Source organism: Heloderma suspectum, chromosome 16 (genome assembly GCF_057233095.1).
Source record: "Heloderma suspectum isolate Gila_16-S chromosome 16, 16-S_ref, whole genome shotgun sequence".
NCBI classification, from domain to species: domain Eukaryota; kingdom Metazoa; phylum Chordata; class Lepidosauria; order Squamata; family Helodermatidae; genus Heloderma; species Heloderma suspectum.
Window position 1 is genome coordinate 21,895,391 of NC_139473.1, and position 25,657 is coordinate 21,921,047.

A 25,657-nucleotide genomic window follows, 5' to 3' on the forward strand; every position below is an offset into this window, starting at 1 on the left:
TTCCACTGTCCAGAGCTTAACACTGCCATGGTCCAAATCCATCTCTCAGGACCTAAGGCCACTGCTAGCCAGCATGCCATTGGAGGGGGACGGCCAGTGGTGTAGTGGAGTCAGGGATCTTGGGGGCACAGCACCAGCACTCGTTGATCAGCAGGGACCCAGGCGTCCTGTGCCACCCCTGGGGATGTCCTCATTCCCTCTGAGCTTAGCTGCAGCCCTCACTGTAGCTGGGGTGGGTGCGGGGATAAAGTTTCCCAGCAGTGATATATTGTTCCTTGCTGTCATGCACAGCATTTTGCGGTGGCTTGGCCTGGAACGGGCAGTGGAGACCAAATGGCTTTTCCAAAGCCCTGGCGAAGGTGAGATCAGCTAGAACTGGTGGGCTGACACAGAGCCTCGGCACAGCTGCCTGCACTGTTGGACTCTCATCAGGAGCGTGGCTAGGGGGACTGTTGTGTGGAGCGCCTGCCCTCCAAAACATATCACTTCTCTCCTGGGGAAGATGGGCAGCCCGGCCACCGCACCAGCCCTGCGGAAAGGCTGCTTATCATTGGTTTTCCTCTTCCCTTTCCACCTTTTTTTCCTTGCGTGCCATGCCTTTTTAGCTTGTCAGCTGGTGGGCTTTACCGATCACATAAAGACAAGCTCCCAAACACCCTCTCCTACAGCAGTGCAGCGAGGACTGGATCTGGGGGCCAAAGTGTGCACACACGCCCCAACTTCCCAGAGACCAGCAGGTGATGGGGCCAGCAGCAAGGAGGCTTCAGCACTAGAGCTGATGCTGTTGGCCACAACATCCTTCCTTTCTTATTATTCTAAAGCACATTTTATAGTCGGGGGCCAACCATACGCTTATTCCTTCCTTCCATTTCTATACCGCCCAACAGATAAAGCTCTCCGGGTGGTTGACATGGTTACAGATGCACCTTTTATTAATTCTCTTTCTACATCTAAAGGGTGCTTATTCCCATGGAAATGTGTGATTTAGCATCAGGGCAGCGGAAGCCAATGCCATTTGATTCCCATTTGATGGCACCATGATTTAAGGGCATTTGAAGTGCAAAACTGTGTATGCTCAGAGTATGCGCACGTGTGTGTGTGTGTTGCTCTAACATTTCAGGAATGTAGACACAGTTGTAAAGCTTGCAAGGGCAGTGGAAGTGGGGTGGGGGAGAAAAGAAATGTGAATTGTGGGCTTCGTGACCCAAGTAATGCAACATGGCTATCTAAGCTAGGGACCCCCATAAGACCATTAAGGGTGCAATCCTATGCATGCTTAGACAGAAAAATGTCCTACAGCTCCCAGCAGGCTGGGGAATGCTGGGAGTTGTAGGGCGCTTTTTGTGTGTTTGTGGTCTAAACGCACATAGTATACTTGGACATTTTTCTGTCTAAACATGCATAGAAAAAAGTCCTACAAAGCTTTGCATGATAGAAAAAAGTCCTATAATCCTATCTAGACATGCAAAGGATTGTAGAACTATTTTCTGTCTAAACATGCATAGGATTGTGCCCTACATGCAGGATCTGAAATTTCCTCGCTGCACCATCACACCCATCATCTAGTGTCTATTAAATAAGAGTGTCACCGAAGCCTCAGATGGTTGCAGGGACCTGGAATTCCTTTTTCAAAAAAACTTAACATGACTCTGCAAAGCACACTGAAGGCACGCTCTAATGCGACAACTAATTTGACCCCAACTTAGCCTGCCAGAAACGGAGGTGCGGAAAGCTATGGCCAGAAACACCATGCAAATGGCAAAAGATGTAACTCAGCCTTTCCCAACCTGGTGCCCTCCAGATGGGCAGAACGCAACACCCATGCTGGCTGGGGATGATGGGGATTGCTGACCAGCCCATCTGGAGGGTGCCCAGTTGGCTGAGGTGAGTGACAGGGACCTTGGACCTTGACCATCTGACCAGCAGAGCTCCGGTTCTGCTTATATGAGCCGTGAGAGCTGAGAACGGAACCTCCACTTTCAGAAGCTGTCTGTTTCAGAGTACCAGCTTCTGGGGAGAAATGATGGAGGAAGACGGCCTCACCTCTGTGCCTGGCTTGTGGGACCACTGGAGCCCTCTCATTCAGCACCCGAGGAAGCAGGACAGTGGACCATCTGTCTGCACCTGCAAAGCTCTTGCACAGAATTAATTGCTGCCAGACAGAATGATGGCCACTCACTTAGATTGTTTCTAAAGAAGGGTTAGGGAGGGGCCCTAGCCCTGCTGTGCACAGAGAAGGTCCCAGGTTCGATCTCAGGCAGCATCTCCAGGAAAAAATCCTGCCTGCAACCCTGAAAAGCCATTGCTGCCAGTCATAGAATCATAGAATAGTAGGGTTGGAAGGGGCCAATAAGACCCCCAAGTCCAATCCCCTACTCAGGGCAGGAATCCGAGTCAAAGCATCCCTGACAGGTTGCTGTCCAGCTTCATCTTGAATGCCTCCAGGGTGGGAGAGCCCACCACCTCCCCAGGTAATGGGTTCCATTGTTGTATTGCTCTAACAGTCAGGATGTTTTTCCTGATGTTCAGCAGGAATCTGGCTTCCTGTCACTTGAGCCCATTCTTCCGTGTCCTGCATTCTGGGATGATGGAGAACAGGAGAAGAGATCCTGGCCTTCCTCTCTGGGACGACCTTTCAAGGACTTGAAGAGCACAGACAGTACTCCAGCTTCCTGTACTCCTAAGGGTTAGAACAGCCTCCTGCCTTTTAGCACCCTCCAGATGTGTTGGGCTACAACTGGCTGGGGCTGATGGGAAGTATAGTCCAACACATCTGGAAGGCAGCAGCTTGGGGAAGGCTGGATTAAACACAGTGAATGGGGGCAGGGAGAGGTGAGCTCTATTGATAGCTGTTAGCCAGGCTGGCTAAGTGGAACCTCCACATTCAGGAGCAGCCAATCAGATCCTGAGAACAATTGCCTTCGTGTTGGGCAGCCAAACTTCCAGAGGCAGCCTCGCCCAGTCTGGTGCCCTCCAGATGCTTGGGACTAAATTTCCTGACTCTTAGCTGGTGCTGATGAGAACTGTAGTCCAAAATGTCTGGCGGGCACGTGAGTGGGGAAGGCTGCTGCAGAAGGCTGGGACACCTTGATCTGACTCTGCGCAGCAATCCACACAAGCAGGAACGGCGTGGGCGGCGTGGGCGTCAGGCAGCCTCTGAGTTCATCGGCCTCCCCTGAGGGCTCCTCTCTCTGGGGCTGGGAGGACTCTGGCACCTGGCCTGCCGGCACAATCCCACGCACACCTCCTCCGAAGGAAGTCCCCGTCAGCTTAGTGGGCCTTACCACCGGCGGAAGCGACCTGTGGGGGCTGCATCCCGGCCGGAAGAGACCGCCAGAGGAGGCTTCCAAGCGCATCCCCCTTCAGGCTGGAGCCCTCCGACTCCTTTGGACTGCAACTCCCGTCAGCCCCAGCCAGCAGGGCCAATGGGCAGGGACGATGGGAGCTGTATCCCAAACCATCGGGAGAGCGCCAGACTGGGAAAGGCAGCCCGGAAGCCGGAGGAGGCTGGGGGCTCGGATGTCTGGGGGGGCGGTTGTCCTCTCCTGGTTCCGGACTCACCGCCCCCCCGACATCGGAGCCCCAGCCCGCTCCCTAAAACACGGGGCCCTCCCGTCGCGGCCAGCCAGCAGGGCGTGGCGACCGCTCCGAGCGGGCCCCCCGCAACCCGGGGCGCGGCCCCCCGCCTTCTGGGCGCGTCGCGTCCGTCCCGGGGGCGGGGAGCGCCGGTGGGGCGCCGCCAGGGCCGCGTGAAGGGCCCGAGGCGGGGGCTGAGCGACTGCGGCGGCCTTCCCCAGGCACGCGCCCCCTGGACGGGCTGGAGTTCAACTCCCATCATCCGCACTCGGCAGCATGCGAGTCGCGCTCCAGCCGCGTCTGGAAGTCGCCACTTCGGGTAAGCTGAACGGGAAACTCCCAGCGAAACGGAGGCCCTCGTCCGAAAGCGCGGCCGCGGGCGCGGCGACCCGCGGGCTTCCCCACCCGCGCGGCTCCCCTGTGGCGGCCTTGCGCTCGCGGGAAAGCGCCGCAGCTGGACCCGCGGTGAGCCGGGCTGACCCCCCCCCCGCCCGCGAAAACATCCCGGTCCTCAGCAGCAGCGGTCCAAAAAATCCAGACGCTCCCGGCGCCTAGAAACACCAGGGCCCAGGTGACTGTGCACCCCCCCCCACCGCGGGGGGGGACGCTGCCACCGCCCGCCCTGCCTCCCTCAGTCTCCGATCCAGCCAGAAACCAGGCGGTGCGGGAGGGGCCCTGCAGCGTTGCGCGCTGGCCCCCCAACTCCTCTCGGCTAAGGGGCCCCGGAAGACATGCGGAGGGGGGAGAGCGCGCGGCCGCGGCCGGAGCGGGACGCCCGCTGTCACGGGGCGCAAGCCCGAGCGGAGAGGGCGGGCCCTCCTCCTGCGCGCGACGGCGGACTTTGCCTCCCCGCCCAGACAGCCCGGGACTGACCCCGTGGGCCAAATGCCAGCGAGCCGGAACACGGCGTCGACATGTCGAGAGCCGGGCGCGTCTGAAGGAGGCATTGAAAGGACCCCAGTGGGGCGTCCTCGATCCCGGAGCAGAAGCCGACGCTCTCCCCGCCCAGGCAGAGCTTTCATCGTGCTTCATTTCTTTGAGAGAGACACAGACAGACAGACAGACAGACAGAGAAAGAGAGGTTTCGGGGCTCCAAGCCTACCTGGTAGCTATAGCGCGGGGCAAGGAGCCCCCCCACCCCCGTGTACGATGTGCCTTCTAGAACACCAGAGATCTATTTTCGGCTTCATGTGCTGCAGAAGGAACAGTCTTGCCCCCAGCCTGCGTTTGTAAGAAAGCCTTTAGCTCAGGCTTCCCCAAACAGGCCTTCCAGCTGTGTGGGACTGCAAATCCCATCACTGGCCATGCTGGCTGAGGAGGATAGGGGTTGTACTCCCACACATCTGAAAGGCACCAGGTTGGGGAGGGTGGCACGCTCTGTCCACAGCATCTCCAGTGATAAAGGGAGCCACAGATGAAAGGGACCCCCTACCTGAACCCCCAGAGAACCACAGCCAGAGTAGACCAGGCATGGGCAGCTTGTAGCCCACCCTCCTTCGCCATTGGCACAGCCGCCCAGGGCTGACAGCCGCTGCAGTCCAAGCACGCCCAGAGGGCACCGGATGCCCAGCCTGAAGCGGGCAAGGCTCAGGTACATGGAGCCGCCTTCGGTCTTGGCAGGCGCCTGTGCTGCAGGCCTGCAAAGCAAAACCAGGACTGGCTTTGCTGAGGGGTCTTCCACGTGCTGGAAAGGATTTGATTGGGGGATCTAAGGCCCAGAGAGCACCAGCACCCCCAGCCCCAACGCTTCAGGCAATCACCAAGGGGCAGTGTTGCACAGTGGTTGTGGCACAGTATGAGCTGTGAGCTGGGAAGAATCTGGTTTGGATCTCAGGCGCGCATTCACTAGCTGGCCTTAAACCACCCCCACCCCTTGCCGCCTCCACACCCCATCTGCAAAATATAATAATAATAATAATAATAATAATGGCATAATGATGATGGCATCCTACCCAACAGGGGTGTGGAAAGGGTTGTCAGGAGAATGTCTTGAAGGCAGACTTGCAAATGTGTCCACGAAATCTGCCAACACTGACACACACACAGGCAGACCAGAAATAAGTAATTTGGGGCACATCAAGAGCTGGCGATGTGGAGTGGGAGGAAGAGGAGGAAGCACCCTTGTCCCCTTTACAAACCTCCTCTCTTTGCTTGCCCTGGAATGGATGACAAACAGCCCCACGGGAGTGTCTATTGACAGCTGAACACATGAGCTGTGTTATGATAGATCCTCAATACAATTAGCTGTGCAGGATCAGAGCAAAGGGTCCTTCTCGTCCAGCAACCTACCCCTCACCATGGCTGACGGTGATGCCGTCTTGCTCCTGGAATTCAGAGATACGCTGCTTCTAAATATGCCGGTTGCGTTTTTAGCCATCATGGCTGGACCCCTTCCCCCTGTGCCCTCTCCTTGGCTCGCCTGGAAGGGATTGGACCCCTCCTCTGCAAATGCTCCTTCCTGCTGGACTGGGGACCCTGAACCAGGGGGATACCTTAAGATGGGTTCACCACATGGTAACGGCACTGCAGCTCAAGTGAAAAACGCGTGTGTGTCGGGGGGAGGGACTAGGGTTTCTCCTTAATGTCAGCCATGGATGGCTCACCACATCTTTTCGGGCAGCTACAGGTTTGCTGGCCACAAGGGAAGTGACTTAATCCGCAGTGAAAAAGAATCACATGGGTGACCTCTGGGTTAAATGCATGCCAATCATTTCATTTCATTTCATTTTTTAAGAAAAGAAAAGAAAAATGGCACCTGTATGATTTTGCAATGGGCAGGAAAAAAAACATGAGGAAATCAGGGGAGTGAACCCATGTTAATAAGAACCCCAGAAAAGCCTTGCTGGATCAGATGAAAGTTCCAGCCCCAGTATCCTGTTTCCAGCCACAAAGAGAGTCTGAAGACTGAAGCCTTCAGTTTGCCCCCATGACCTGGGTATTAAGCTATGCTGCCCTTGGATATGGAGGTCTCATCGAGCAAATCCTCCCTGAGTTGGTCTAATCGTTTTTTTTTTTTAAGCCAGCAAGCCAGTGCCACACCTTACCATCACTATTTCCAAGAGTCGGCTAGGTTTAGAGGGTTACAACAACGACCACAGATACTGATTCATATGTACAGAAGAATGCAAGAAGAGACCAGCTGGATCAGACTAAAAATCCATTTTCCACAGTCATCTGTTTCCAACAGGGGACAGCCAAATGCTTCTGGAATATCACAAAGGAAGCCCCCCCCCCCCCGCGCGCGTTCTGATTTTCTGGTGCGCAGAGATAGACTGTCTCTAAACATGGAGGTTCCTGCTCAGCCTGGCCTCATGCAAGGCCCTAGTTTCTGCACGATGCATGCACGTTCTTCCCATTACCTGGGGGGACGCGTTGGCCTGGCAGTGTCTGAAGTGGTCCGTCGCACATGGCCTGGGGCTCTCAGGCGCTCGCTGCGAGGAGCACGGATTGCTCCCCCAGGCCGGGAGCTCCTCCACAGGGGCCACCTGGAGACCGCTGCCCCTGCCGGAGATCCCGCTTTCAGGCGGGGCGCCTGGCGCTTGCCCGCCGCGGCCGGGGCGCCAGCCCATCTCCACGCGGGGCTCCGCTCCATCCCGCCCCTTCATCCCTGGCGGCGGAGCAGCGGTGCGGCGCCTCGGAGGGCCGCCAGAGAGGGCGAGGGGGTCTCCGGCAGCCGCTGCTCGTGGACCCCGGCAGCACCGGCCTCACGGGCGCCGCGGCGCCGCCAGCCGAAGGGGCAGGCGCCGTGCGAGGAGCGCCGGTTGCATCTTCGCTGCGGGGGCAGACCCGGCGCGGGCTGCTGGCGGGGAGCGGCGGGCTCGCGTCCTGCCCGTGCCGCTTGCGGCTGGCTGGGCGGAGGGCGGGCGGGGGCGGGGGCGGGGCCCCTCCTTCCCGCTCGCGCAGAAGGCTGCAGGATCCCCGGGCCCGTTTCGCCGGCGGCGGCGGCTGCCCGGCGCGCGCGCAGCCGCGGTCACAGCGCAGCGGGGCCTCCGCGCAGCCGCCGGGCCCGCTCCCCGCGCGCGCCCGCGCTCGCGCGCCCCGGGGCGGCTCGCGCAGCGCCGCTCCTTCGCGCGGGGCGCTGCGTCCGGCCAGAGGCGCGCCTCATGCCCGCCCGCGCCGCGGCCCGGCGCTCGCCACGGGCGCCTCCGTCGCCCCCGTTCCGCGGCCTGCGACGCGGGGCGCGGCTCGGCGGTTTCGTGGAAGTGGCTGGGGAGGCGGCGCCGGCGTTCTCCGCGCTGCCTGGCGAGGCGGGCGGGCGGGCGAGGCGAGGGCAGCCGGCTGCGGCGCAGGGCCGGCGCGGCGGGCCGAGGAGGCGCCCGGCTGAGCAGAACGGCAGCCCGGCGCCCGCGGGCCGGCCGCGGCTGCTGCGGCTTGGCCCCGGGGGGGCGGCTTGCCGGGCCCCGCGCTCGCGCCCTCCCCGCCCGGCGCGTGGGCGGTGGCCCGCGGAAGCGCCCGCTGCGGCGGTGCCACGAGAGCCCGGTCGGGGCCGCTGCCCTGGTCGCGGCGGCCCCTCCCGAGACTGGGCGCCCGTGCGCTGCCGCTGGGCATCAGCCGTGGCCGCCTTTCCGGGCAGGGCCCCGCGACGCGGGCCGCGGCGGTAAATCCACGGGCGGAAACCCGAAGCCAGCGAACTAAAAAGGCCGCACACCCCGGCACGAGGGGACAGGGCCAGACGCAAGCGCGGCGGCGCCCCGGCCTGCGCAAACAGAATCGGGGGAGCCCGGAGGAAAGGAGGGCATTGGCCGGCCTCCCCGGAAGCCCGCAACGGCGGGGCCCGGTGGCCCCGACGGCGACTGATTCCTGAGCTGCGGGGCCCCTGCGGCCTTCCCCAGCCTCGTGCCCTCCGGAGGAGCCGGAGGATTGCTGGCTGGAGGATGCTGGGAGTGTTACTTTGGAACATCTGGCTGGGGATTGTGGGAGTTGTACATATGCCAGGGATGCTCTGACTTGGGTCCCTGCACTGAGCAGGGGGTTGGACCGGATGGCCTTGTAGGCCCCTTCCAGCCCTGCTATTCTATGATTCTGTGATATCTGGCTGGGGTTCCGGGAGCTGCACTCCAACACATGCGGAGGGCACCAGATTGGGGAAGGCCGTGTTAACTTGGGGCCGTGAGTTTATTGTGACAACGGTTTTTACACGATGGACATAGGAAGTTGATTGGTCCATTTCAGCCAGGGTTGCCTATTCTGGCTGGCAGCAGCCCGGCTGGTCTCCTCTGAGCCTTCCACTGGATTCTTTCTTTCTTTTTAACTGGAGTGCCAGTGGAGTGAGCCTTCCGTGTGCAGAGCAGGGCTTCTCCAACCCAGCAAGAGAAGCTCCCCACCGCACCTCCCCAGGGATCGCCGGGGGAGAGAGGTCTTTTGCCAGCCCCACAACAGTGGGCAGAGCTTCGCCCTGGAGATGGCGCCTGGTTCGGTCCCTGGCACGCTCTCCCAGGACCCAGGTCACGCTCCTGAGCCACAATCGCTGCCCTGTGGCCTCCATATGGCTCTGTGGAGTCAGTTCATCACTCCATTGCACCCAGTCCCATCTCCGGGGCCACAAGCCGAGGGTGGGACAGCCCAGCCTTGCTACCCAGCAACACCTTTCAGTAGAGATGGCAGGAACTGAAAGCAGGGCCAGCAAGCCAGAAGGCCATCGAAACCTAGCCTTTTGCCCACTAGCTTCCCTTCTGACAAATGACCCAGCAGGCCTCTGGGCATGTGCAGAGTGCTTTCACTTCTGCACTGCGGCCTGTCCCAGTCCACCCAGGATGAACCATCCCCGTGTGGCTTGCAGGTATGAACAAATGGTGATATCTTTTCCTGAGCGGGTGAGTGGGAAAGGTGAGGGGAGATGGGGTGTGGCATTTTCCACTAAATGGAAAATTTTCCACCGGGGCGGTCAGTCTCTGGGAAAAACAGATGGAAGCAGGAATGTTGGCTGCCATCCCTCAAATGCTACCCTCCTGAAGTGTTGGACTACAGCTTCCATTATCCCCTGCCTGGGCACAATACACTAGAAAAAGCACTCTGCACAAGCCCTGGGGCATGCTGTTATTCCAAGAGTGCTCCAAAATCTATTCTTCTCCAGGCATAGTTCAAGTACAGGCTTTGGCCCATAAAACATTGTCCCAATGTGCTCAAAAAAGACCTCCAGCACCACCTCCATCGTCTCCCATCACGATCTCCAAGACCCACCTGAGATCACAGGTGGGGGTGGGAGATAAACATCTTCCTGACCAGCCCTCCCCGAACTGATGCCCTCCGGGGGCATTGGGCCCAGCCACTGTCGCCAGTGGGATGACGGGAGCTGTAGTCCAACACACACCAGGTTCATTCCCATGCTGGCAGCTGTAGTCCAGCCATCTGCAGGGCACAGAGAAGGCTGCCCGGGGAGGGAATGCAGCATGTCATTATCCCGCTGTTCTGTTAGCCCATCCAAAATGAGCCTCTGCTGCAGATGACATGGCAGGCAGGCGCATGCGCCAGAGGCAAGATGTGCCACCAAGCCAGAAATTTAACTTCTGGAGATGCTATGGAGGGAGGTGAACAGCAGCAGCAAGTCGCACTAGAACAAGGCCATCCCCAAAGGCAAAAATAGGGGAAGCCTGTTGACCAGGGCAGGAGCAGTAAACTGGGACAGCTGGAAGGTAGCTGGCACCCAGGTTTCTTGGAAATAGCATTGCCACTTTCCCCTCCCCTGGCCCTGCTGCTGTGCCTGTAACACCTCCCGACACAGCCCCTTGCCCTGGCATGAATATATGAGGTACAAGTGACTGAAAATGATGCATATGTTCAACTGCACTGCATTTGGCAGCTTGCCAAAGGTAAAGGACTCTTTTTTAAAAAAAAGTTGGCAACCCTCCCTGTTAATTGAGAGGGACTAAGCCAGAAGTCCCCCAATTGGTGCTCTCCAGATGTTTTGGGCTACAACTCCCATAAGCCCCAGCCAGCATGGGCAATAATCAGGGTTGATGGGAGTTCTAATCCCCAAAATCTGGACGACACCAAGCTGGGGAAGGCTGGGCCAGGCTCAAAGGCCACGCAGAAGCCACCGTGGTGCCAACTCCCATATACATCGCAGTGGAGGGAGAAATACTCTGCTCGTGCTCAGAGGCACTGCTTCGAGGTAGCCAATTGGAGACTCACAAGACAGAAGCGGTGAAGACTACCAGGCTGAGGACCCCGCAGTTCAGTGCTGCGGTAAAATAGGTCACTGCTACTATTTCTAAATGCATACACAGAGTGTGTGCATTTATAGCATGCTGCTTCTTTCCCATGTGCTCAACATAGCGCGCCCCCCCCACCAAAAGCAGCACTTTAATCTGGAATGCAGCGTTCTAAGGAGCCAGTCTCCCCCCTGTCAAAGGGAAGCTTTTATACATGCAGAACAATCATATTGTAAGAGCAGAATTACGCACTCTTTTGTCAACGGAGAAACAGCCATCAGACATGACGGATCATGCATTCATGTGCCTGGAATTGAGTGTTCGAAGAAGTGCCTGCTAACTGGCACAGAGAGGAGGCATGATTGGCCTGATTTGGGTCTGCCAAACAAATATACACCAGACAGACCATAATATGTGGCTGGTGGGGCTTCACAAACCTGCCCTCCTGCCAAGTCCCAGGTCAGCAGCTCTCGGCTGCAGCATTTCTGGGTGATCAGATGCAGGGCTTCTGTGGACAAAAGGGAATTTTCTCCCTTAGCTTGGGAGGAGAAGCTACACCTGTAGAAATTCCCCCTTCTACTAAGTAAGAAAGGAGCAGAGGCTCCCACCCCCAGGGCAAAGTGTCTGAGTACATGCAGAATAACTTACTTTTGTAAAAAGGACCATCTGTGTGGTTTTTTGAATGAACTTAAGGACACCCATGCCTATCTTAAGGAGCGCCTCCAGCAACACCAGACAGGCCACTTAACAAGATCAGCCTCGGATGGCCTTCTCTCTGTTTCATCAGCCAGGACAGCTAGACTGGTGGGGACGAGGGAGAGGGTCTTTTCTGTGGTGGCCCCCACTCTGTGGAACTCCCTCCCTAGGGAACTCCGCCATGCCCCCTCTTTAATGAGCTTCCATAGTGCATTAAAAACGTGGTTGTTCAGGCAGGCATTTGGGGTGGGTTAGGGTATTTTAGAAAATGTTTTTACTGTAGAATTTTATTGTTTTAAACTGTTTTATTGTACACTGTACATCGCCCAGAGTGGCTGGGTGACCAGCCAGATGGGCGATTAATAAATTTAATAATAAAATAAATAAAGTAAAAAGGACCATCTGTGTGGTTTTTTGAATGAACTTAAGGACACCCATGCCCCTGAGCTTGTGCAGAATATTGCTCCTTGCAGACAACCAGCAACGGCAGCTTGGGTATTGTTAGAAGAAATAAAACCATCACAGAAGTAAACTGATGTAAGGACAGAACCTCTGAACATAGGAAGGTGCTGTAAATAGAGTCAGACCCTGGGTCCATCTAGCCCAGTATTGTTGGCACTGACTGGCAGCCATGGCTCTCCAGGGTTTCAGGCAGGATTCTTTCTTAGCCCTACTTGGAGATGCCAGGGATTGAACATGTGCAGAATGCCAATGAAAGGTTATTGTTCCATCAACATACATTGTGCTTTACCAAGTATAAGTGGACAGGTCTCTGCCCTGAGGAGATTACAATCGAAAGTTCAACACAGAGGAGACAGTAGGAGAGAGGAGGAAGGTGGAGGCAAGGGTAGAATATGTGTTCAGTGACACATACATAGGCTTAGTTAGCGTATAATAGTCTTCCCCCAACCTGGTGCCCTCCAGATGTTTTAGATTACAACTCCCAGTATCCCTGACCATTGCCCATGGTGGCTAGTGCTGGTGGGAACTGAAATCCAAAACATCTGGAGGTCACCTGGTTAGAGAAGGCTGACAAAAACAGGCTGTGTAGAAACTAAGGGAACATACCCGTGCCTCGCTGTGCAGCTGGCCACAAAAATTAAATTCTGGCTGCTGGACAATCTGAGCGCTGCTCCAAGAAGCAAATTCTTCACATGTGAATTCACAGCTCACAAGAAACAGACCAGACAGGAGGGGCCACAGCACGCTATGCAGGGAAGCCCTTTGCAGATGGCTCGAGCAGCGACCAAGCCAAGCCACAGACTACAGGTGGAAGGAAATTCAGTACGCAGTGCTCCAAGTCCGGCCTTGGAAGTGGCATGTCTGTGCTGCGCACATGCTCTGCTCCCTTGGTTTCTCCTGTTTCTGGAAAGCTAAATTTAAATACGAATTATGCATTTGCATGGTTTCTTCCACTTCTTCCAGCAGCAGGGAAAGTCACGCAGCTCGCAGGGGCAGAGTACGAGTTCCGGTGGGTGGAGCTTTGGTACTGCCCCGTCTTTTTGGTGCAGCTCTTTGGCCAACATCAAAACCAGAAAAAATGTTACCAGAAAAGGCTTTGGTCCTGGAGCCCCCGCCCCCAACTTCACCGATTAATGCAGGACCACCAGTGTATACTGGCAAACCCTCTCTGCCCCCATCAAGGTTCTTCCCTGCCCATAGAATCATAGAATAGTAGGGTTGGAAGGGGCCTACAAGGCCATCGAGTCCAAGCCCCTGCTCAGTGCAGGAATCCAGGTCAGAGCATCCCCGACAGGTGGCTGTCCAGCCTCGTCTTGAATGCATTCAAGACGAGGCTGGACAGTGCATTCCCTTGCTCTGCCTTGCACTGATTTAAACACTACGATGCTATTCTTTTGGGTTAAAGATGTTCTGAGGTGTGAGGGGATGAACCCATAATTGTAGAACAATTAGCAACATTTCAAAAGCCACCAACCTCTTCCAGTGGAGGCTGGTGGCTCTGGTGTCAGTGAGCAGTGTATCTGTTCCAGGTTTCAGTCAAAACCAGTCCGAGGTCTAAAGGAGCTGTCCGAGGTGGTGTCCAAGGTGCTTTGCTTTGCCCCTTGGAGAGCTTCTTCAGAGTTCTGAGTGGCTCTGACTGAAACCTGGAGCAGATGCCCTGCCCACTGGCACCGGAGCCCCAGGCATCCACTGCCCTCTTCTGTCCTAGGGTCTGTGTGTTTCCCCAACTTTGCCCCCTCCAGATGTGTTGGGCTGCAGCTCCCACCATTCCCAGCCAGCATGGCCAGTGGCCACTGTGTTTTTTACTAAATGATGTTAACATGTAATATTTTGAACAGCTAAATTCCTTGTGTATGCCTGGAGTTGCACGCATGAGACTAGTGTGAGCCATGAGGATTGCCCTCCTTCTGGAGAGCCATGCATGGCATATGAGTGTTTCGTTAGTGTGAAATGGCTGGTGTGTGAGGGCTGACTGCTATATTATAGTAGACTTGACTTGACATTGTTCCTTACGGTTCAGGTGTGCATGTGTGCCATGCGTGCACACCAGAGACAAGAGGCACCCCCTCCCCCATGCCTGAAATTTAGGGAGCAGAGCACTGAGACCCAAAGATCGATGGCTGTGGCACCAACCTTTGCTCAAAAGGCCTTGAAAAGGAAGGGAGAAAAGAGACGGAGAGAGGAAAGATCCAAGAATCAAGGCTAAAGGACTGGAAATGGAAGATGCCCGATTTTAGAAAATCGGGGGCTCCAGAATCTATAGATGTACGGACACACCTGTCACCCTGCCCCCACACACCCCATTAGAAGGCAGTAACTTTCCAGTTCATCGCCCACAGGGCTTAAAGGAATTAAGAAGGGGGAAGGGGGAAAGAGTTGAATGGGAAGTGACACACAGGATGCTCAAACCAGGAGAGTGTGAAAACACTGACATCACACCCCCCCCCCCCAGGCAGGCCTTGTTAGAGAGGTAAGAGTTAAAACTTGATACCGGCTCAGGCTTAGCAGCTATAACCTGACCCCCCCACACCTCTCCCTCCCTCCCTCACACACACATACACAGGAACAAAAGGCAATCACGAGCTGGCACCAGAAGAGAAAGAAACCGTCTCCAGCAATTACACTTTTACATTTCACTTCAAAAGAAAAAGGAGCAGGGAGGGGGAACGACAGAGAGAGAAGACCCATCCTGCACAAACAACAGCCACGACATCCTGCTTTGGCCCTTGCACACACAGGCAACAAATCCTGGTTCCGAAATACTGGGCTGGATTTATTTATTTATTTACAACATTTGTATACTGCTCCCCATCTAAAACAGGTTCCAGAGCAGTGAACTTAAGAGGTACAATAGTAAAAATGATAAAAGATTGAAATACCAAGGGAGCAGTCCTGTGGCCACTAGTCAGCAGCTAGACAGCCGCAGGATATTGTGTTTCCCAAGAACCGACCTTCCTCTCCCTTCCGTGCTGCCTCTCAGGCAGCATGGGAAAGCCCCATGCTCCGTGTTCGCAAGAGGAGCAGCCCAAACGGGGCGTTCCAGGGGGCGTTCCAGGGCGGGGAGGGCAGAAATGATCCAATGTGTTATCCCGCAGCCCCCTGCCCCGCTCCACCATCCTGCTGTCTAGCCGAAAATGCAGGGCAGAAGAAGCGTGGAGGGAATGATCCCCTCTGTGCTTCTCCTGCCCTGCACTGGATAGGTGGTCGCTTCCGAGTTTGGAGGCAGCCGCCTATCTGGATAGGATTGTGCCCTAAAATTATTAAAAACAGAATGCCAATAAAAACTGTGTCTGGTCATTTAAGGAATGCATCCTGGAGCAGAACTGTTTTCAGGAGGTGTCAGAAGTGCTGGCCCTGCCTAACCTCCAGAGGCAGGGAGTTCCAAAGAAAAGGAGGCCCCACACTGAAGGCTCTCCTCTGGGTGGATTCCAGTCAGGCCAGAGGTCCATGTGGAACCATCAGGAGCATGCCCTCTGATGGTCTCAGTGACTGGGCAGGTTGCTTTGAACCCCATCCTTTCCAGAGATAAAAGAATATGCAGATACAGTAATGGATGCCATTACTCCCCAAAGCCCTTTGCACAGTGTGGCATCTTAAAAACATCTCTCACCTCCTTCAGAACAAGGATCTAGTCCTCTTGGTGAGAGAGGGAATGCTCGAGACACTGTCTGTTAGCCATTATATATATAAAAACAACACCAATCACATAATCATACAGTATTTTTATTTGCTCCATCACAAAACAGGGAAATCAGGTGGTTTTGGAGGCTACATCTGGGAGAGAGAGAGTGTACCTTATTTTCTTTAAGCGACTTGGGAGCAATCCTATGGCCACTAGACAGTGGCTAGATGGCCATAGGATATGTTGTTTTCCAGGAACTGACCTCCCCCCACTTCCACGCTGCCTCGGAGGCAGCACGGAACAGCCCTGTCCTCCACGCTCACAAGAGGAGCATGGAGCGGCCAAAAAGGGGTGTGGCTGGGGGTGTTCCTGGGCGGGGCGGGCAGAAGTGCCTGTACAACACATCCTATGTGTCGTGCAGCACCCCCCTTCCCTGCTCTGTGATCCCGCGGCTAGACAGCCGCAATCGGCTGCACCCTTAATGATTGCCCTCCTTGTAGCATCTCTTACTTTGGATATATCGTTAGATCATGCTTCCGTCCCAGAATTCCATGATCTCAACCTGAGGTAGACCTACTTCATGTAAACCAGAGCTGGGAGACCTATGCCTCCCTGATATGAACGAACTATTACTCCTTCCAGCCCTCACCGTTGGCCAGGCTGTCTAGGGCTGATGGGAAATGGAGTCCAACCAACATCTTGCCGGCCAGAGATGGTCGCTGCCACTTCATATTGCAGGTGTGAGGCTCCTCCATACCCAAGACATCTCTGCATTCTTTGCTTACTAGCTTTCTACATGCAGAGCATTATTTTGCATGGGGGAGTATTCTGTCACTCTGTCCCCAACCCACAGTGTGAAATGGAACAGGCCAGAAAGAGAGGAGTTGGGTGTTTGTTGTTGCTGCTTTTTAAGCTATCTGATTTGCTATTTGTAGGAACCAGTTTAATGTTTGGAATGAATTCTTGGATTCCTGAATTTGGAAGGGTTCCTGCCACCCAGGTTTGCATGCTTATGTATTTCATACTTCACATAAATAAAATAAACGTATTTGCTGGAAGTGGTTGAAAATGAGAGCACCTTATTTAAATTTATACCTTGCCTTTCCACCACAAATGCTGCTCAAGGTGGCTATCAACAATAAAAAAACAAATTTCTAACATACAAAATCAAACTCGAAATGTTACAAGCAAATGCGTTACTTGTCAGATGGGGAGATGCTTTGCTGCCATGGTGGGCAGTGGGTGGAGTAGTTCTTTAGATGAGGCGCATCCTCTCTCAGACACTCATCAAAAACTGCATGGATCTTTCTGGTCTGTCAGTATAAAGCAGGGGTGGAGGACAAATCCAGCCCTCCAGGGTTCTCCAGGTGGCCACACCCCTTTCCCGGACCAATCGTTTGGTGGTCTCCCAGCTTTTGTACAGTTGTCCCCTATTTTTAAAGGTTGAAACGCCTCTCCTGAGTTGTTGGCAGTAGGAACTTTAAGCAAAAATATGCTGGTATTTTTGGTATTTGGGCCCCCTGCCCTCTTTCACTCTTGACCCCACTGTTACAAAGTCGCTCTCTTTTGAGCAAGCAGTAGTGACTCCATTTTGAGACACAGCCAAAAAGCCAGGCGTCTTCATCCCCAGCTTCAGCAAAGGTAGGCATTGAGCGCATCATGCAGGACTAGATCGAGCCATTCAGTTTCTCATGGACTGCTTAAAATGCATTCCACAAAGGCAACGGTGGGGGTCAAAATTCAGCAAAGCAGGAATGTGCTGCACAGCGAGAGTGAGATCTGGTAAGATACCTAGTCAGCTACCGGCAGTATGCTGCCATTGTTGGACTCCAGCCTTGACACCTGTAAAGCCATCCTTTGTTAAAAGAGTAAGAGGCAGTGAGTGGGACTTTTGTTTCCAGCAAATACAGCCCTCATCCCCACGCCCCTCTTTTGCTCTGTGGGATGGGGCCAACTCCATCTTCTCCCAGAGCGAGCAGCGCCTGGCTCATCAGAGTCGTGATGTCAGTGTCTTTTTCTGCCCTGTATAAGAAGCCTCTGGTTGGGGCAGTCCCGGGTCCCCCTCTTCCAAGAGGCGGGGGGCCATGCTGCTGAAAGCACTGGGCGCCTCCCTGCTCCAGGGGCATGGTGCTGCACTGCTGCTGAAATCACTCTGAGTCCTTCCGCCCAGAGGAAAGGCTCCATGCTGAAATCCCAGAAATCATGGGGCTCCTTGCTAGGGGTGTATGGAACTCACCTTTCCAAGTCTGCCAGGGGGTCGGCGATCCATTCCTCCCCCAGAATCCTCCCTGGCTGGCTCCGCTCCGTGGCAAGTCTGCGGAGCCGCGGCCAGGTCTGTCCGCTACCGGACTGCTGGCCTTTGGACGCAAATGGCATCCGGCGTAGTGCCTTTTGCATCGTTGGGTGCCTTTTGCCGTCATAGGCTACATAAATCTTTACGTAGCCTATCACGGCAAAAGGCAGGGATGCAAATGGCATCCGCTATGCTGGATGCCATTTGCATCCAAAGACAGGCAGCAGCGGATGGGACAGACAGCAGCGGACGGCAGAGGACGGATGGTGGCAGGTAGTATCTGGCCAGCGCAGATTCCCCTGGGTGGTGGAGGTGAGTCTTTCGTTCTGCCGCAGACTCCGGGGGGGGGGGGGGGATTCTTAGAATCCGGCCTCATTGGAGTCCATGGCGGAATTCTCCGCCATCCCTACTCCTTGCTTGCCAGAGTAAGGTGCCATCGTCGGGTGCCTTGCCTCCCCTCGTCAAGGCTTCCCGCTTTCCTTCCTCTGCGCCTGAGGCCAGGAATGGCAACGCACACTAGCGCCTGGCTGCAGGAAGGGGCTCCAGCCCAAGGAAAGGCATACTGCTCTTGGAGGGTCTTGCTACAAACTGTAGCCGCCAACCCCTTTCCCTACTGTGTGTGCGTGGGGGGGGGGGAGGTGCTTCAAGCCTCGGGCAGACTCCTTCCCACGCTCTTGAAAGCAACAGTTAGGCCTGGAGGACTAAGAACGCAGTAACTTGGCGAAGGCTGGAACATCCCCAATTGGTCCTCAGTGTTAAATCCATTTGCTCAGCAAATTCCCCCAAGGCTTGTGTATTTGAATCTTTGCATAATTTATTTTATTTATTTATTATTAAATTTATTAATCGCCCATCTGGCTGGTCACCCAGCCACTCTGGGCGATGTACAACATACCATAAAACAATTTAAAACAATAAAATTCTACCATAATTTTTTTTTTTAAATACCCTAACCCACCCCAAATGCCTGCCTGAACAACCACGTTTTTAATGCACGACGGAAGCTCATTAAAGAGGGGGCATGACGGAGTTCCCTAGGGAGGGAGTTCCACAGAGTGGGGGCCACCACAGAAAAGGCCCTCTCCCTCGTCCCCACCAGTCTAGCTGTCCTGGCTGATGGGACAGAGAGAAGGCCATCCGAGGCTGATCTTGTTAAGCGGCCTGTCTGGTGTTGCTGGAGGCGCTCCTTAAGATAGGCTGGGCCGGAACCATATAGGGTTTTAAAGGTCAAAACCAACACCTTGAATTTGGCCAGGAAAACAACTGGTAACCAGTGCAACTCCTTCAGCACTGGAGTGATGTGATCTCGCTGGCGGCTGCCTTTAATCAGGCGAGCTGCCGCGTTCTGTACCAGCTGCAGCTTCCGAACTGTCTTCAAGGGTAACCCCACGTAGAGCACATTACAGTAGTCTAAACGAGAGGAGACCAGGGCATGTACTACTGATGGGAGCAGATGGTCGGGAAGGAAGGGGCGCAGCCACCGTATCAGATGGAGTTGATACAGCGCTGTCCGGCTCACAGCTGACACCTGAGCCTCCATGGACAGCTGGGAGTCCAAAATGACCCCCAGGCTGCAGACCTGGTCTTTCAAGGGTAGCCGTACCCCATTCAACACCAGGTCAACATCCCCCAGCCTCCTCTTGTCTCCCACCAAAAGTACCTCGGTCTTGTCAGGGTTCAGCTTCAGCTTATTCCTCCCCATCCAGCCACTCACCGTCTCCAGACATTTGGACAGGGATTCTACGGCCAACCTTGGTGAAGATTTGAATGAGAGGTAGAGCTGCGTGTCATCCGCATATTGATGACACTGCACCCCAAACCTCCTGATGATAGCCCCCAGCGGCTTCACATAGATGTTAAATAGCATCGGGGAGAGGATGGAACCCTGTGGCACCCCACAAGTAAGTGGCCACGGGTCTGAAACCTCCTCTCCCAGTGCTACCCTCTGGTACCTGCTGGAGAGGAAGGACCGGAACCACTGCAATACGCACCCAATGCCCAACCCCTCCAGGCGGTCCAGGAGGATACCATGGTCAACGGTATCAAAAGCCGCTGAGAGGTCGAGGAGAACAAGGAAGGAGCATTCACCCCTATCCAGAGTCCTCCTCATATCATCCACCAAGGCGACCAAGGCCGTTTCTGTCCCATGCCCAGGCCTGAAGCCCGACTGAAATGGGTCTAGATAATCAGTTTCTTCCAAGTGTGCCTTCAACTGCACCGCCACCACCCGCTCAATCACCTTCCCCAAAAATGGCAGATTTGAGACTGGGCAAAAGTTGTTCAGAACTTGAGGATCCAAGGAGGGCTTCTTTAAGAGCGGTCTTATCACTGCCTCCTTGAGGGCTGATGGCATCACTCCCTCCTCAAGGGAGGCGTTCACCACCACCCTGATCCCCTCACCCAGTCTCTCTCTGCAGCTCATAATGAGCCAAGATGGGCAAGGATCAAGTAGGCAGGTGGTCGGCCTTACAGATGAAAGCACCTTGTCCACTTCATCAGGAGGAAGAAGCTGGAACCGATCCCACAAAACCGGTTTGCCACAGGCCGCCTCTTGCTCACTAACTGTATCCACAGCGTGCAGAGTAACACACCTAATCTGATCAATTTTATCTGCAAAGTGCCTTGCCAAAGCCTCACAGGAGGCCTTAGAATGCTCCAGTGGTTCCGGAGCCACAGGACCGACCAGGCTCCGGAGCACTTGGAACAGCCTCCTGGGGCAGCACTCTGCAGACGCGATGGAGGCAGCATAATATTCCTTTTTTGCTGCCTTCACCGCCATGTGATAGGCTGAAGATATAGCTCTAGCCTGTGTCTGATCGTCTTTGGAGCGAGACTTCCGCCACCGGCGCTCTAGCCGTCTCACCTCCTGTTTCAGAGCTCGTAACCACAGATTGAACCATGGTGCAGTCCGAGCCCTGTTCAGGGGGAGAGGGCGTTTCGGAGCCACCCGATCTAATGCCCCAGTAATTGCGGCATTCCAGCCACCCACCAGGGTCTCGACCGAGTGGCCATTGGCATGCCCCAGAGAATCCCCAAGCGCGTTCAGGAATCCATTTGGATCCATAAGACGCCTGGGGCGGACCATTTTAATGGGTCCTCCACCCCTGCGGAGGGGTTGTGGAACCGAGAAGTCCAACGTCACCAGATAGTGATCTGACCATGACAAGGGGGTGGTGGATATACCCCCGACTTCCAGATCACTCCCCGCTTCTCCAGAAACAAACACAAGGTCTAGCGCATGACCGACTACATGGGTGGGCCCAGTTAGAATATGGTGCAGCTCCCAGGAGGCCATGGTCTCCATGAAGTCCCGAGGTGCTCCTGTGAGGATGGCCTCCGAATGTACGTTGAAGTCCCCCAACACCAGTAAGTTAGGGGACTGTACACGCACATCAGAGACCACCTCAAGCACCTCGGCCAGGGAGTCAGTCGTGCAGCGGGGTGGACGGTACACGAGCAGAATCCCCAGACTGCCCTTCGGGCCCAACCTCCAGTACATGCACTCAGCAACCTTGGTCTCCCGGAGAGGGGGTCTGGTGAAGACCAAGGACTCTCGGTAGATAACAGCCACTCCCCCTCCCCGATCCCCAGCCCTCGGCTGCTGTGCATACGAAAATCCAGCTGGACACATGGCTGCAAGGGTTGGAGCAGCAGCCTCGGCCAGCCAGGCCTCTGTAATACATGCCAGGTCTGCACCCTCGTCCAGGATCATGTCATGGATGAGGGAGGTTTTCTGGGTAACAGACCTGGCATTGCAGAGCAGCAAACGAAGGCCAGAAGATGGGGTCATGCCTCCCCCAGCCATCCTTTGGCTCTGGACAGGCCCGGAGCAGGGGACAGATACTACACGTCTCTCCCTTGTTCCCCTTACCTGGCATGGCCTGCCCCTAGCGCTCCGCCAGCGCCTGCCGCCCAGCCTCGGTATGTTCTGGCCCCCAACACTCCCCCCACTGCCTCCATCAGGTGGACACATGCCCCCTCCCGCCTATCAGGCAGGCTAAAAAGGTAAAGGTGTCCCCAACCAGTCGTGTCCGACTCTAGGGTGCGGTGCTCATCCCCGTTTCTAAGCCGAAGAGCCAGCGCTGTCCGAAGACGCTTCCGTGATCATGTGGCCGGCATGACTGAACACCGAGGTGCACGGAACGCTGTTACCTTTCCCCACCCCTAAAAACACAACAAAATCCCCCCCAACAAAATAAAACAAACAAACAAAACAATTAAAATCCCCTTAAAAATGCCAGGCAGGAGTCCACAGGGAAGGCCTGGTGGTGGTGGTGCTGGCGGCGGTGGCGGCGGCAGCAGCAGGCCCAGCAGCAGCAAGCACGCCTCTTCCCCGGTGGTGGTGGTGGTGGCTTCTCCTGCAGGCCCTGGCTCTCCCAGGCCACCTCAGCCAGCCAGCTTATGTAGCCCCTCCAGGGAGGGGCAGGTGGAGCAGCACAGCTGGTTCGGTACCTGGGGGCCTGGTCCTGCAGGGACTGGCGGTCTGCCAGGCAGAAGTCCACAGGGAAGGCCTGGTGGTGGTGGCAGCGGCGGCAGCAGCAGGCCCAGCAGCAGCAAGCACGCCTCTTCCCCGGTGGTGGTGGTGGTGGTGGTGGTGGTGGCTTCTCCTGCAGGCCCTGGCTCTCCAATAAAGGTGCCATTGTGGCGTTATCCTCTCCAATGGTGTCTGAGTGTGACCCTCTCTGGGTGGGAATCGCCTTCATAGCCATAGACGCTCTGTTGCCAATGTCGAAAGATTCCTTATAACTGGGTGTGGTTTGGGGATAGGACTAGAAGCTGCTGCTTTACCTGGCCTGCCTTCAGGTGTGTTTTTGCCTTGCCCTGCCCACCTACAGACTATATATTTGGCTAGAGCTTCTTTCTTAGCTGGAAGGCTAGTGAAGGAAGTTGAAGCATCAGCCTTGGATATACCACTGGAGTGATTATCTGGTCTTGGTTTGTCACTATAATTGTGTTTTTAGTTTGCAATAGTTTGTATTGCTTTTATCCCCTCTCCTAGGAAAGGGTATTCCTTCTTAACTTTACTTTCTTAAAAACCTGTTTTTAAAGGGGGGGGAGGTGTTCCTTTTTTATCCTCCTTTTCTGTTAATACATATTGAATTCAGAGTGATCCGGTCACCATGGTACTAACCATGGCCCAGAAGAGCCAAGAGAGATTTAAAGAACCACTCCCTGCATCTGCAGAGGTCAATTCTGGAATACTGTCTCCTAGCAGAATTTGAGGGGATATCTATTGAAGATAACCCAGTTAAGGACCAATTTACCCCTGCCATGGTAGATACACTGAATCATATTTACATGGTGGCAGATGAAGATAACAGGGATTTCCAGTTGGAGAAGTTTGTAGATACACAAGGTCAGGATATGGTGGGCAATTGGTCCCCTGACCCAAAGATTTTGTGTGGGAATTCTTACTTGCTGTCCCCCTGAACATGGTGTATTCCAGGATAATTTTGGTTCTGAACAGCAGGATAACCTGATGGATAAGTGCATTGAAAAGGGAAATCAGGTAGTCCTTGCTGAAGTGTACATATTCCTTAGGGACCAATGTTTCCTTACAGCCGAAGTTAATAAATTTTTTGTTAAGAGTCTAGCTGCATTAAAGAAGGAGCTCTCCGGTCTTAAGGCCAGCATTCAAGTCATAGTGGGCTTAATTGAGACTGGGATACTGACAACAGCTCCTGTTCCCGCTCCGGTATGACTCAGTCAAGAAACTGATACCATCCCTGATTTGAGAGAGCTGCAGGCAGACACTTCTCTCATTGATAAACAGCATCTTAGGGACCATGTGAGTAAATTTTTGCTGGACTGGGAAAGACAGGGCATGCCATGGCCAGATATGGTAGAAGTGGAAGAAACTCAGGATAACATTACCAGAATTTCCCACCTTACTTTTTCTGACCCTGATCTAATTATATTAGATGAGTGGCAAGAGGACTCAGTAATGGAAACAGGGATGTCAGATAACATCATGGCGCAGAATGGAATAGAAGGTGAGCATGAGGAATTGGGGGAGGAACTGAAACAGGTGGACAATGAATCGGATTTAATTAGGGCATCCCAAAGGATTCCCTGGGTAAGTCTGAATTCTGTATCTCCATATACAATTGGCCACTGAAACAGATGGCTCATGGAAAAAAGGCACAGAGGTGCTATGAGAGTTACTATCTATAGTTGGGACATTATGGAAGGACAAAACATTTGCTCATGTTTGTACCCCTTGGGGTACAGGAAAACAAGACATATAATTGAATTGACCTTCACCTGCTTGGAGCTTTACCAAGGTTTTTGGAATTTACTCTCCCTTTTTAAGAGTAACAATGTGTCCTTTAAGTGGGGTGAGCACACACTAGCACAGAGACCAAAATTCGCCTCTTCATACCGAGAAGTGGTTCAACAAAAGGTCATTAGTCACTCCCCAAATTGTCACAATAGGCTCCATTCCCCCAGTGAGACTCCGCATAATTGGAGGAACTCCGAGGAAGCCATACCCATGTATGTGACTTATCCAAATAACATTCCCATCCCATGGCATAGATGAGGGAGTGGTTCCGAGTGTTGGGGAGGCCCACCTCCCTCACTTATTTTACAGCCGGGTGTGTGAGCCTCCTTAGAATGTGTGCAAGTTTGTACACGGGTCTAACTAGAGCACATCACATAACACCCACCCACCACTGGAATGCATCCCCCTGCCCATGATTCTCTGAAATGGAATTCAGCCCTCCACCTGAAAGTGGGTCAACATCCCTGGTATAAAGGATTTTTAGTATTTCAACATCCTCTTTCCTGGAGGTGCTCCTGGAGATGTATCTGTTTTTCAGTTCCTTTCTACTACTCTTCATTTTAAGCAGTAATGGGTAATCATGCCTTAGCCCGAGGGAGAGGAGGGGCAGAAGTAGATAGATTGGGACTACGGATAGATCTCTGGCTGATTTGCAGTAGGTCAGAAAGGAATACTGACTCCCAATGACTAAACAACAAAACAACCCACTCACCCCACTACATCTTGGGGTCCCCAGGAGTGGGTTTGTGTGTGCAAGGCCTGCGAGCTCAGGAGTTAATGCTAAGTGTATGCCTTTTCCACAGACTCAGTTGAGGGCCTTGGCTCAGACACTCTCGTGGCCTCCTGTCAGGGCTATTAGGAAAGAAAAGTTGTGACACTCGGCCAGTCAGATGTTCTCTATAGAAATGGTTGCAGGTTGTGCAAATGCCACACACATCATGGGGCTTTGCACAAGCCATGCACTCGCGGCCTCAACTTCCCCCGTGTAAAATATGGCAATCAAAGCAATGTAATTTTTTATGAAAACTAGAACAGTGGCAGTCTTGAGGGCTTTGGCAGGTGATAAGAAATAAGCCTGCACTGCCTCCAAGTGGTAGTTAAAAATATGCCTCCAGAGAATCACAAAAGGTGCTCTTAGGTTTCATAAACTACTAGTCTATTCCTACCCAAACTGATCTGATGAATGCACCCCGATGTTGTCCCTTCTTGAAGCAGAAGATTCCAAAACATTTAGCATCCTTCTGAGATCTGCAGTCCACCATCTACTGAGAAAGACTTCCTATATTGGCATCCCCTGTGCAGCAATGCGGGGAACATGGAGGCAGACAGTGGTTATTCCCCGGCTGTGGAATTCAGATGCCCTAGAAGTCCTACAGAGGTAGCAGCTGGGTGACCCACAGCAACCCTGTAAAACCTTTTGCAGGTAAGAAAAAGCAGGGATGCATTCAATGCAGCTTTTCTCAACCTGTTGCCCTCCAGATGCGTGGGGACTACAGCCCTGATTATTCCTAGCCAGCATGGCCAACACATCTGTAGGAAGCTGGACTGAGGAAGGCTGCTTTAAAGAATAATTT

The 25,657-nt window shown here is 54.3% G+C and overlaps 1 protein-coding gene across 1 annotated transcript in view; it reads right to left on the reverse strand.

Annotated features, from left to right (window-relative positions):
* TSPOAP1 (TSPO associated protein 1) overlaps positions 1-7,181 on the reverse strand; it is an 84,547-nt gene extending 77,366 nt beyond the window's left edge. The window contains exon 1 of the mRNA XM_084822684.1: positions 6,936-7,181. Coding sequence (XP_084678810.1) covers positions 6,936-7,181 — 246 coding nt within the window. The remainder of the gene's footprint in view (positions 1-6,935) is intronic.
* Positions 7,182-25,657: the final 18,476 nt, after the last annotated feature.